A 14005-nucleotide genomic window follows, 5' to 3' on the forward strand; every position below is an offset into this window, starting at 1 on the left:
GTCAAGTGGAGTATTTTTAGTTATCTCATTTTCTCGGAGCATTTTGCCCTGTGTACAGAAACAGACGTTTTTGGATTGTAGAGAGGACATATCGTCCATAATAACTGTGCCTAAGATGTTCCCCCCATGTAGCGAACTTTGGGTTCGGGGGGATCAGGGAGTTAGAAACCCATCGTCCATCCCCGTGGTGCTAAGAGTACAACGAGAAACCCAATTTCAGTTATGCGAGATCTCCTATGTTTTTAAAATAGAGATGACGACAAACACAAGGATATGCCGCCCGAGTTTGTGTGGTAAGTACTTTTTTTTAGTATTTTTCGCATGTCAGCTGACATTGTTAGTAATTACGAGTCAATCAAGTCTTTTGGTTCCTTTATTCTTTAATTAAAACTGGCGATCGAATAGGTTTGTCATTGTTTAAACTTTAAACTGGCATGGAGTTGACTTTCTGTATTAAATTGCTTGTATTCTAGAAGGGTAGGTCTCAAAAGTAAGATATGATTGTCAAGTGATGAAGATAAAAAAAAAAAAAATCGCAAAGACACGAGCAGTCAAAATATCCTTATTTTTAGCGCTTGTGATGATCGCATTTATTTTTTTTAATGACAATCACCTAAACTAACTTGTCACATTCCTTTCTCGATTTCGGCAAACACGGAGAGTTAAAACCATTTGAAGGGGGGGGGGGGGACAATCTCAAAATACAAAAAAAAAAATTCCAAACTGTTGTAACTTGCAGACCAGTGCGGTGAAATAATCCTGTAGCTGTATTATATCAATAATGTACAATGCATGAATCGCTCCCCATGGTGTATTTGAACTACTAAACTGTTTGTTTACACTTCCAAAAAAAAATAAAACATAAATGTCAGTTCTAACCAATGTATTTTCTTTACAGGCAGTTCTGTGACGACCACTAGCGCTGAAGTTTCCACAACCTCTGATGTTACTGCCCGAGTTAGTCCCGTGACAACCACTAGCGCTGAAGTTTCCACAACCTCCGATGTTACTGCCCGAGTTAGTCCCGTGACAACCACTAGCGCCGTAGTTTCCACAACCTCCGATGTTACTTCCAGAGTTAGTCATGTGACGACCACTAGTGCCGAAGTTTCCACAACCTCCAATGTTACTACCAGAGTAAGTCCCGTGACGACCACTAGCGCTGAAGTTTCCACAACCTCTGATGTTACTGCCAGAGTGACAACCACTAGCGATGAGGTTTCCACCACGTTTGATGTTACAGCTAAAGTTTCCACCACCCAAAGTCATGAAGTGATCCTTTGGGATATTGAGGGTCTGGAGGTAGCAGGTAATATTATTTTTATATGATTAATAATTTATTTCAAAGTTATATATTATGGAGAAAAATGAAGGAGTAACAAAATTTATATTTTCTCTAAATTGTTTTAGAGGTGTTTTTTCTCTTTTTGAAAATTTCATTGGTCATACAGTGCCTGGTCATTTTGTTTTTATTGTATATATAAATAAAGAATTTACAAGCTAAAACTTAGGAGCACACGAGCTCTACACTTGTGTCAGAATTAGACATAGCTTGTTTTATTTACATCCCATCATCACTCATGTATAATTGTGTCGAATGCACTCTAAATACTTTTCAAAAGAGGTGTTATAATTCTCCCCTTTATAAAGAAATGTAGGTAGTATTACACATTTATATGCTAATTTAGAATATATTTATTTTAAACAGAGTTATCCCTGGTAGTCATCGGTTTTGCAATGGTGGGAGTTGTCGTACTTTGCTTCTGCTGGAGGAAGTGTCGACTTGGACGACTCAGATCCAACCCATCTGTAGTGCGTGACATAGAAGAAAGGCCAATCTTCCCTCACCCCCCTCCGGAGGAAAGCAACCCGTCCATGCACAAAGACAATGACTCTGACCTCATTCATTTTGATGATGAAACAGACCCTGGAACAACCCCCACCCATCCCCGTTCATCATCCCCCATTCAGTCTCTTGTACCTGAAATCCCAAGCAGCCTAGATTTGGGGTCTGATATAACTGTACAAACAACTCTGACTCACACTAGTGGATATCCTGGACCTGACTATACGCCATCACCCATTCATACTCCAGAACACGAAATGTCGGAAAGCTTATTGGATTCCACCGTAATTTCCGCAGCCAGTCCATCCCTTCCCAAGGAACAGAATCAAAAAAGTAAATCTAGTAGGAGTCCTATCTTGACCAGAGCCAAAACAAAAGAGAGGAGAAACAGTAAACGGGATTAAGATCATAGTAGAGGGTACAAAATTTTGCAAACTCGGTATGATCTACTAGGTACTTTAGTTGACTTTCATTTATTGCATATCTACCGATATTTGCTCTATGTCATGAACATGGGACTCTTGTGACAGTAAGGTGTATGTCTATGTACGTCTATATGACATCTTGATATTTTTTTTAAGAAAATGAAGGTGATATTTTTTTTTACATGAGACACATGTAGTATTAATGTCGTAATTGCAAAAAGTTTGTTCAGTGAGGTGGTTTAAATTTTACAGATGTAATGTTTTTAACATTACCGGTTGGTTATTGCAATGAACATTTTTATTATGATCTCGATAATTTTTTTTCCATATAATGAATTCTGTGATATATATATTTTTTACATGAGACACATGTTGTATTAATGATCCTTACAATTTGACATGGAGGGTCACGAAATAGAACACGAGATTCTTGATGGTGTGTCCACACTCTCCCCGCCCAAAAAGAAAGGAAGGACACAGAACACAGAAAGCAATAAGGAAAATGATGTGGAAAATTCTGTTAGTCCTTCCATACCGTACCTTTGAATTGCATATTGTAAATTATGGACTGAACGAATCCTTTAATTGAGGATTGGACACTCGGAGAGGGGGGATGGGGGATTAATTATGGGTATAATTAATTATGGGTATGATATAGATTGTGGAATGATTGAAATGGGGGAAAGTTTTTGGCATATTATAAATTCTGGATTGGAAAAAATCGCAACGTGGATTGGACTTGAGCTAATGATGATAGAGTATGGCATATTATAAATTATGGATTGGAAAAAATCGCAACTTGGATTGGACCCAAGTTGTATAATTATAGAGTATGGCATATGATAAATTATGGATTGGACAAAAAAAATCACAACTTGAATTGGACTAGAGTTAATGATGACATTATATAAGTTATGAATTGGACTCTAGTTAATGAGGAAATTATATAAATTATGGATTGGAAGAATAACGCATTAGAAATTATGCAAGAATTGTAGAGTAAACGCATCAATATGATTATTGCATCTGAACATTCCTTCGTAATCTCCAATCACCCTATCCCCCCCCCCCCCCAAGTCATCTATTGAAATTTGCATCTTAAATAAAACAAATATCAAGTCATCTGTTGAAATTTGCATCTTAAATAAATCAAATATGAAAAACTTAGTACTTTCTTGTATGTACAAACAATTTTTTTTATTCATAGCCACCTCCATCTCATATCTGCTGCATCTGTGGTGAGGGTTTTTGCAATCTCTCGGACCTGCAATTTCACGAATTGGTGCATTCCTGCATGGAATCTCTACAAGAACCCCCCAAACCCCTCCTGGAAATTTATTCCCCCAGAAACCGTGACTCCCCATCCACTGACATATCTCTTGAAGAATTCAGAGGTAACTTTGAGGAGATGTATCCTGTAGTTGGAAACCGCAATGAATTAATCATAAATCAAATGGGTCAAGGAAGTCCTGATCCAAAAACGGAAATAAGACCCTCAAAAAATCCGAATCTTTCCTCAACAACTGAGAGATCATCTGAATCTTTTGATGTACACATCAGACCATCTCACAATGACGAGGAGTTATTATACACTATTAAGAAGGTTGGGGAAAAGAGATTCAAGAAAAATGGGGCCATCGATCGAAAATATCAAGTGACTTTCAAAGAGGAGTCCTTTAAGGGACAGAGACTTGCAGATCTCTATCGGCCATTAGAAGACATGTTTAAAGAATCAATAAATGAAGCTAGATCCGGACTTCAGGATTCCGACTTGGGTCGAGTAATTGTGCACCACGACAAATTGTCTAATGCCATCTATATTCCCTTGAAACCTCTTGCTCAGCTGACTGCCAGCGATGTGATGGACCACATACAAAATGTTCTTACCAGTCACGAGGATCTACCCTTTGATCACAGCTTCTATATTGATATCGGAACCATCGAGATTCCCAAGGGCGGCAAAAGACGGTCTGTGGTTAAACTAACGAGAAAGGGCAACGACCGCGAAAGGAAAAAATCACTCATTCAAATCGTGAATGACGATAATATGTGCCTAGCCCGAAGCATAGTCATGGGTTTCCTGAAAATTGTCAAAGTGACCACGACCGAATGGCATGAAGCAATCAAGGGACGGGAAGGCATGCCCATTGAAGAACAGGTGCTCGAAGTCAAAGTCTGTCCTACCTGGTATTATAAAAAACTTTTGTGTCACGACAAAAAATCTCAAGACTCTCAGACCGATATGGCTCGAGCCCTCTGTCGCAGAGCAAACATGTCAACTGACGTGTATCTCACGACACGAGACATTCCCCCTTTCGAGGAAGTGTTGAACGTAGACATTCTCGTAGTCAGTTCCACGGTGGGCAATCGCTTCATCCGCCCCGTCCCCGCAAATGAAGAAAATGAGATGAATGAGGGTCCCAGAGAATCCACTAGCCGAAAAAGGATTTATCTATATCATTCCGAAACGGACACGAATGATCTTCACTTTGATGCTATATCTAATATCTGTGGTTTCTTTGGGAACACTAAATTCTGTCAACGTTGTCTCAAACCGTACCACACACGTCACCAGTGTTTGACGACTTGCTTCGTTTGCAAGCGAGATAATTGTGTTCGGAAAGAAGGGGAAGAAATGAAGTGTCTCATTTGCTTCATGACCTGTCGTTCGTTTGATTGTTTTCAACAGCATCAGCAGAAGAAAAAAAGGGCCAAAGAATCTTCTTGTCAACGGTGGTGGAAATGTGTCATTTGCAAGAAAGTAATGCAGAGGAGCGACAGAAAACCAGAAGACCATTTCTGTGGAGAATGGCGGTGTAACAACTGTAAGAAGTTTGTCGCCAATGACCATCTCTGCTACATGAGAGCTAGAGAAAACAAGGAATCCAATTCGAAATACATTTTCTTCGATTTCGAGTGCACGCAAGAAGACGTTCTTCAGTGTCAAGAAGGGTATCGCCCCCTGAGAAATCCCGACTGTTCGTCGTGCAAAGACATGCCAGTTTCCTGTGGAAGCTGTGACCTCTGCACCAACTGCGAGAAATCCTGGTGTGGGAGATTGCAACACAAACCCAATCTGGTCGTGGCACATAAAACCTGCCCGGACTGCATCAACGATGTCGACATTAGTATGCATCCCAAATGCGAGACTTGTGGTATGCGTTGTAAGATGTGTGGGGCGAGAGACAAGAAAGAAAAGTGCTACAACCGTCCCCCTTGTGTCGATACGTGTGGATTTCGAGAGACCGTGTTTCGTGGAGATGACACCGCCCGAATGTTTTGCGACTGGCTCTTTCGAGAGCACCACAAAGGCTATACTGTTCTAGCACACAACATGAAAGGTTACGATGGTTACTTTGTCTTAGAATATTTGATCGAGAATTCTGTGATACCCAAGGTCATATATGCAGGCTCCAAGATCATGTACATGCACGTAGAGAGAGGATTGAACATTCGAATGTTGGATTCGCTCAATTTTCTACCCATGAGATTAGCCAATCTTCCAAGTGCCTTTGGCTTGACAGAAGTGAAGAAGGGTTTCTTTCCTCATTACTTTAACACGAGAGCTAATCAACGCTATATGGGGCCCTATCCAGCCGCTCAGTTTTACGGATGCGACACCATGAATGCGAGCGATAGAGACTCCTTTATGGATTGGTATCGAGAAAAAGTCGAAACTCGAGAAATTTTAGATTTCTCTAAAGAATTACTCGAATACTGCAAGAGCGATGTCGATATATTGAGAAAAGCATGTCTGAAGTTCAGAGAAATCCTCATGACTATTACGGGAAAAGAAGAAGTCGTCTTAGGTGAGGAAGGCCTGGAAAGAGTAGTTCGGGGAGGGGTCGACCCTTTTAATCACATCACCATAGCTAGCGTGTGTATGCAAGTCTTTCGAAGTAAGTTTCTCAAGGAAAGCTGGAAGGTGAAATTGAGGTCTAATGGTAATTTGACGAATGGTCACCGGCCTTGCGGATGGACGGAGAATTCTCCATCAATTTGGATGGACAATGGATCTCGGCCAGAGACATGCAGGACCACACCATCGAGTCAACCAAATTCGTTAGTTCGCCCATTGCGCAAGTCCCTTCTCAGGGATACGGTCCCTATGTAGGTCAGTACAGCATGGCGTCCATCAGATGGCTTTTATGGGTGCAAGAAGAGCACTTCCGACTTACGGGGAAACAGATGTACATCAGACATGCCTTAAACGAGGGAGAATTCAACTTGGCCGGAACGAAATACTTACTGGACGGCTATTGCGCCGAAACAAACACGGCCTATGAATTTCACGGTTGTTTCTGGCACGGATGCCCCCTTTGTTACCCCCAACAGAGACGAAAAAACAAACACGTCAGAACCGACCAATCCATGGATGAACTTTTGGCCTTGACATTTAAAAAGAAAAAATACATAGAATCGCTGGGCATGAATTATGTAGAAATTTGGGAACACGATTTTTATAAGCTACTGGCCAGAAATGATTCCGCACGTCGCTTCATCGAATCTCTAGATATACAAGAACGTCTGAATCCTCGAGAATCCTTTTTCGGTGGCAGAACAAACGCCGTCAAACTGCATTACAAAGTGAAAGATGGAGAGAAAATACATTACCTGGATTTCTGTTCTCTGTACCCTTCTGTCAATAAATATGCCAGGTACCCCATCAAGGAACCAACCATCATCACCAACAATTTAAAGGACATTCGTTCTTATTTCGGCATGGTCAAAGTGAAAGTGTTACCCCCCAGGAAACTTTACCATCCCGTTTTGCCTCAGAAGATTAATGGAAAGCTTACCTTTGCCCTGTGCCGAACTTGTGCTGAAGTTCAAAGGCAGACCACTTGTGCATGCAGAGACGAAGACAGGTCCTTTGTAGGAGTATTTTGTACGCCGGAGATCGAGAAAGCATTAGAATGCGGTTATCTCGTACAAAAGATCTATGAGGTCTACCATTGGGAAGAGTCTACACAGTTTGACTTATCGACGGGAGAAGGGGACATTTTTGGAGAATATATCAACCTTTTTCTAAAGATCAAGCAGGAAGCTAGCGGATGGCCTTCTTGGGTTAAGGACGAGGAAGATGCCATGCACTATCTCAGGCAGTATCTAGAGAGAGAGGGCATAAAACTCGACAGACAGAACATTACAAAAAATCCGGCACTACGTGCCATTGCCAAACTACTCTTGAACTCTTTTTGGGGTAAATTCGGACAACGTTTTAACATGCCTCAGAGCACGTTTTTTCACGAAAACGAGGCTGACAAATTCTTCCAGTTCGTGTCCGACCCGGGTAAGGAGCTCAGAGATTTTCACATCGTGTCCAAAAACGTGTTACAGTTGTCTTGGGAACACAAAGACGTGAACACGAGAGAGGACTATCAAACCAACATCTTTGTGGCCAGTTTCACCACCTGTTGGGCTCGCCTGAAATTGTACGTCCTGCAAATGCTGGACCAGCGTGTCCTGTATTTTGATACGGATTCCGTCATATTTGTCAGTAAACCCGGGGATGCCGAACCCCAAGTCGGGTCTTTTCTGGGTCAATTGACGAGCGAGCTGAAACCGGGAGAGTATATCAACGAATTCGTCTCTGGAGGTCCCAAGAATTATGCGTATAGAACGTCCAGTGGAACAGAAGTGTGTAAAATCCGAGGCTTCTCGCTCAACCACGCCAATGCCCGTGTACTGAACTTTAGATCGATGATAGAGATGGTTGTGCGACCTAGAGACATGTCGAATGACACCCTTAGTGTCGTGAATCGGAACAAAATTAACAGATTAAAACGAAAGAGGATCATTTATAGTAGACCAGAACGCAAGGACTATAAAATCGTGTACAGTAAACGAGTGATTCAGGGGGACACTCTCGACACTCTACCGTACGGATATTGACTTCATACAAATGAACACGTAAAACTTGTTAAGCGAGTGCATGATTTATTACGAAATGGCATGTGTTGTAAAGTTTTTCCACATTAAAATTTGATCCAATTTAATGTTTTCACAGGAATCAGGTAAACTGTAACCTTCCTTTAATATCTTTACGTTTAATGTTTTCTCTTGTTTCTGGATGGGTCGTAGTCCGGGTGGAGGACCGACCGGTCCTCGGACGAGGAATCCCTCTCCGTGTTGGTGTGTCTCCTGTGATGAGAACCTATCGATCCACAGGGAGGCTGGCGTGTGAATTGTTTTAAGAGCTTCCCTAAATTGTAGATATCCTTTCGGAACCTGTTTGGGATTTCTCATCAGCACATATTTCAGTAAATCGTTCACGTGGGACCCCCTCACCACACTACCCTCGTAAACGAGCTCTTTCGATTCGTTCCATTTCAGCAAATCACCGCCTTGTTCCTCAATGTAATGCAGAAGTTTTTTAGCCTTTCTTTGTAATATCTTTGGAAGATTGCGTAAGATGACTTCGACAGATTCTTTTGCATCCTTTTTCTTCTCTGCAGGGTCGTATTCTTGGTCCTCGGAGTCACGACTCGTCTGATCTTTCTGAGACACGTTTTTTAATATCCTCTGGTATTTTGCGCGAGGTACTAGAATCAGTTCTCGTGCCATTTTCAATGACTTGCAAGGCCGGTTTAATGAGGTACGGAAGTATGTTCACCTTTTTAGAAAGAATCTTTATCTTGTCGGACTTGCTTTCTCGTCGTGAAGCCAAAACTCGAATGGCCGCTTTGTGCCTTTTCAGTCTTTTTATCGTCTCCTTTTTCAGAGGAAAAGTTCCTTTGAAGACGTTCAGAATCACTTCAGAAAGGGCCGTCAATTGATCTTTAGATATGGTCTGAATGAGTGCCCGACTCTGTCGGGGACTCGTGCTCTGCAGGAGAGACAAGAAATGAAGCTGACCTCTCACTCTTCGACTCATGATTGTCATAATGAATACTTCAGATGAGTGCAAGCCTTTTTATTGGGGGGCGTACACGGTGACGTCTTCATTGGGGAAGATATGCGTGCGCAACCTGTACTCGTCATGCGAACAGGGGGTCAAATCTACTAACAGGTAACCATATCGCACAGATGTGGCTTTTTCATAAGCATCCTTGAAATAAGTTAATCGAGACGGAAAGGCCTGGGATCCAAAAGTGTAGATTTGTCGCACCTGTCTAAACAAGACGACGTAATGACAATTGAGAGATATTGTTCTAGAGTATTTGCCCGGCATGAAGAGATTCTGTCCAAGAAAGAAAACAGACACTTGTCTGTGGTGAGCTGTCACACAGAAGAGAGTCACGGAATCTTCGTTTCTCGTGACTCGAGTCATCTTGTCGTCCAAAATCAAAAGGCTGTGTTTACAATTGGTGCTCCATTCTTCTATCTGTTCCTTGGTGGGCAGACCCTGATATAACACAAAATTGTCTATTTTCCTCTCCATCTCATCGAATAACGTTTGATATTCCGTGTAGGCATACACAATTTTTTCGGGTGGCGACTCGAACATGCCACCAGCCTGACGTATGACGTCGTACACGAATCTGGTTTTTCCACACATGGTTGGTCCTACCACCATACACGTCGTGGGACTCGTGAATTTCAACAAAGACTCTCTTTTCCACCAACCCTCCATGTCAGGGTATCAAATCTCCAAATGATATTTTCTGATTGAACACTCTCATTTATACAGAAATGACACCAATTCCTTTATTGTCAATAACGTGCACAGAGAAAACAAATCAACAAGTTTAACTTTAGCAAATATACAACTAAGTATGATTAAAGGCAGTGATAATAGTCTCTCACGACTCTGTTTACAAATTGATCAGGTCGACCCGAGTCGACCAGAATGTTTATGATGTCTTTCATGGTAAAGTTTCTGCATTTCATCATCAAGAAAAACAACACGTGATATCCGCAGGTACAGGCACTCTTGTTTTGTACAGCTCTTTCGTTGTACGTGTAAGACAAGGATTTTTCTTATAAGAAACGTTGGATATTCTCGCAGTATTTATCCGGAGGACATCCAAAACTGTCGAAAAATTCTGCCTTTCCGATTCTGTCGAACCACATCGCCACCCAGTGTTTTCCCGGCATATTGGATTCGTCCGTATTACAGACAATTGCAGCAGGATAGAAGCCGATATAAACAGGAAGCGTATCCGAAGCAAAAACACCGCTTGTAATCTTTGATAGGCACTGGTCTTCTCTTAAGACGCACTGCAGTTGTTTGGTGTTCATGCTCTCGTGTATCTGATGTCCCGGGACTGATCTATCTCTAAGAGTGCGGGAAATTCTGCATATGCGAGACAGTTCAGGGTTTCGGTCGTAACGCTTGCAAACTTGACTTCCAATCTGACGTTTCCCTGACGAATCAGGTTTAAATAGCTTTCTCCCAAGTCACTCGGTGCCAGATTGAAAGCAAATATCGCGTATCCGCTGGCCAAAGAGGAACGAGTGATCTTGAGTCCGGCGTCTTTGTTCCACTTCTCCGAAGCCTCGAAGAGATTGACGTAGGCGGAAACGTAGTTTTTGTTGACTCCCACGTCCATTCTCATGGGTCGAGCTGGCAGACTTTCTCCATTGACGTACAAGGCCATTTCCTCGGCCAAGTTTTGAAAATTAAATGGATTTTTCTGGTAATCTCCGTTGACGGCCGTCTGTGACACAAAGCAAAAGACGGCTTTCATGGGAAGGGTATTAGACCAGATGTTCTGCCAGATGAAAGATCCCGAGTCCTTTGGACAGGTGTTCATTTTCACTTCAGTTCTAGTCAGAGGATATTTGGCAGTTGTTTCTTTTAGAATCTCGGCGTGATTGATTAAGACCCCGCTATCTACCTTGACCATACATGCCTTAAACGATACGTCCAGCAGTTGCAGTTTGTAAGCCGGGGTACTCTCTTCGCTCATCAGAACAAATGAGGATGAAGTACGGAACAGTTTCAGATGAAGATCTACGCCATTCAGAAGATACTTGTCTAGACGAAAAATGTCCTCGTACAGGGGTCTTTCCAGATCGAAGATGTGACTCTGCTGTGTGTACACGTATCGATTGGCCAGTCCGCCGTTGGACCCTGCGTAAGGGTCCGGGTCGTCCATCTCGGAATCGTCCAGATAAAATAATTGCGACTGTAACTGGGAGCCCGTCACGTCCCCGCCGTCCGAGAGAATGAGTTTGAGATAAGCCTTCCAAGGATGATAACTCGTGTTGAGCGATACGAGTTTCCCGTTCATGTACACGTCGATCTGAGACCACATGGACTGTAGGGGGACATTGATGATGCCGGTCTTTTCCTGAGCAGCCAGTGGCGTGCCGTCGACTTTGAGGATCTTGCACTTGACATAGAGGCGACTGCGTCTCAAATCTATGTACTCGTTGCCCTGATTGGGAACGGTTATTTCGATGGGGGCATCGGTGGTGTCGAAGGAGGTCACGGGACGACATTCCGAAAAGTAAATTTTTTCGACAGCTACTTGATTGGGCGGCACAGTAAAGAGAGACAATTCCAGTGGTAGTCCGATGTCCGTGATCTTGTCGTTGAGGAAAGCCATCTTACTTTTCAAATACGTTTGATCCCTCCAAGCGTGTGTCTAATTTTCTTTTCTTGGCTTTCTTTTGTGTATTTTTCTTTGACGTACCTCTTCTGATGCGCTTCTTGCTACTGACGGCTTTCTGAAATCGACCGGCTTTTATAGTACCCACTGGTACGTGAGGGACGTCCTCTTTCTTGGCCGTCTTTAATTCCGTCTTGGCTCTTTCTTCTGCGGCAGCCACGGGGGTGACTTGCTTCCCGATAATCTTTTCCCCTCCCGTTTTGGTAGTCACGTGAGGGTTGACGGGTATCATGTAAGGTTTCTTGGAATACATTCCCGCGATACCTCCACCCACTTGCCTACCTCGATAACCTCCAGGATTAAATTGTCCACCTAACATGTTCTTGTAAAAGGATTTCCACACTCGAGGATCAGATACGTAGGTCGAACCCATCGTCACAACGACAAGAGATGTCTTTTCAATAGAAGCGTCACCGTCACTTCCCCTTTGAGAAATGAGGCCGGATTGTCGTGGGAATCCCTTATATACACGTTCACAGACTGTACTTCACCCAGTCTTAAAGGCACGTCGTATGGGAGCTGATAAATGATGTTCTTTTCTCTGCCCTTGAACACGCGCCTCAGCAATGGCTTCTCACGGTCACCGACGATGGTGTTCTCACAAGCATTGCAGTACACGTACAATTCTTTCGCCTGATTATTGGGAGTAGAACTGAATTCTAGGAGAGATATAGTCAAGATGCCCTCGAAAGACAGAGGTTTCGGCAAGCGTACCCAAAAATTCCAAGGCACATTCGACGGATATACGTCGGCACTATCAGAAGAACGCAATACCATCCGATGACCCATCTTGATCTGAAGCTCGAGTTGACTGTCACGCCTTTTTATACCTTTATAAGTTCAGATTTCTTGATCCAAGAATTAAACTTTCCGGGCCATTGGTACCACGATACCAGTATTTCTTCCACGCCTCTCCTCTTGCGAGTCTTCAGAATCTTGTGCACCTTCCACGTCTCCTCGTCGGTTTTGTTTACTTTTTGCAGTTCCTGTTCATAGAATGTTCCACTGATGGGGTCATCGGCAAAGTCTTTAAGTTTATAGACGGGTATACCTTGACTACGGTAACGTTTCATGATCACAAAAATTTCCCCCGTCCACTTTTGCGCGTATTCTCTCTGAAAAATGTGTCGTAAATGTGTGATGCGCACTCTGTCGTTGATTTTGTATTTGTAAACTTTCTTTTTTTTCTTGCTAGATTTTGAGATCGACTTCATTTTGTCTAGCCGCTTTCAAGCCAAATAAGAGGCATACCGGGTCTCTTCTATGTTGTTTTCCTTGACCTCAGAAGGTGCCATACCGCCTAGAGGTCGGGACGGAGTATCGTTAATGCTTTTGGTTAGGGCGGGCAATTCCTTTAGAAACCTATACGATTGATTTGCAGTGAACATTCTCTGTAGACGATTCTCTAAATTCTGAATGCTTCTTTCGGCTAGAGAACTCTTGGTCTCATTCTCTGAGTATATGGGATGAACGTTTTCCTTTTTCAGAAAAGCCTTCACCCATCTGTTTTTAAATTCGCTTCCTTTGTCCGTTCTCAGCACCTTAGGTTTTCTACCATTAGAAAAAATGTCTTTCAGAGCCTCTATGATGTCGTTAGCTTTTTTCTGCCTTAAAGGAGCCGTAAATAGAAACCTCGAAAACACGTCTTGCAAAACCAAGATGTACTGAACCCCATCGTTATACTTTGATATGTTTCTGACGTCTTGCAAGTCTCCGTCCCAGAGTGTGTCTATAGATTCGACGACAATGTGTCGGCGTTTAAAGTTACGCTGTACTCTTTTCTGTAAAGAATAAGCGTCCGTGTTGGACAAAAATTACTTGATGGCACGAAGACCAATTTTATATTTGCCTTCGCTTTTAACAACCTGGTACAATTGATTAGGACCCCCGAAAGCCGCAGGATGCCCGACATTTGTCCATATTTTCTCCAGATAATGCTGTTTATCCTTTGACAGCATCTTGCTCAATGAAGACACGACAAAACATGTCTGCTTTTTTAAAGGTTTTATTCAGATACATTCATCAATCTTTGCAAAATGACGATAACATAGATTCACATGACCAAAATATATACAGGTTTTTTTTAGTTTCAGTCATCGCATAGTCAAACATAATTCATCCACTCGTTAGGGTTGCACCTTTTACAAGTGTAAAAGCCCATCTGATTTTGATGA

At 42.5% G+C, this 14005-nt stretch overlaps 2 protein-coding genes across 2 annotated transcripts; one reads left to right on the plus strand and one right to left on the minus strand.

Annotated features, from left to right (window-relative positions):
* Window positions 1-6396: 6396 nt before the first annotated feature.
* On the plus strand, window positions 6397-8166 carry LOC133179645 (uncharacterized). Its single transcript, XM_061314351.1, has one exon. The coding sequence runs from the start codon at window positions 6397-6399 to the stop codon at window positions 8164-8166; it is 1770 nt and encodes a 589-aa protein (XP_061170335.1).
* A 2285-nt stretch (window positions 8167-10451) lies between these two features.
* LOC133179646 (uncharacterized protein F54H12.2-like) lies at window positions 10452-11768 on the minus strand. Its single transcript, XM_061314352.1, has one exon. It carries the CDS (start codon window positions 11766-11768, stop codon window positions 10452-10454), a length of 1317 nt encoding a protein of 438 aa, XP_061170336.1.
* Window positions 11769-14005: the final 2237 nt, after the last annotated feature.

The sequence above is a fragment of the Saccostrea echinata genome, unplaced genomic scaffold (assembly GCF_033153115.1).
Source record: "Saccostrea echinata isolate AGI-Se365-2 ecotype Australia unplaced genomic scaffold, CSIRO_AGI_Sech_v1 ptg000005l, whole genome shotgun sequence".
In the NCBI taxonomy this organism is placed as follows: domain Eukaryota; kingdom Metazoa; phylum Mollusca; class Bivalvia; order Ostreida; family Ostreidae; genus Saccostrea; species Saccostrea echinata.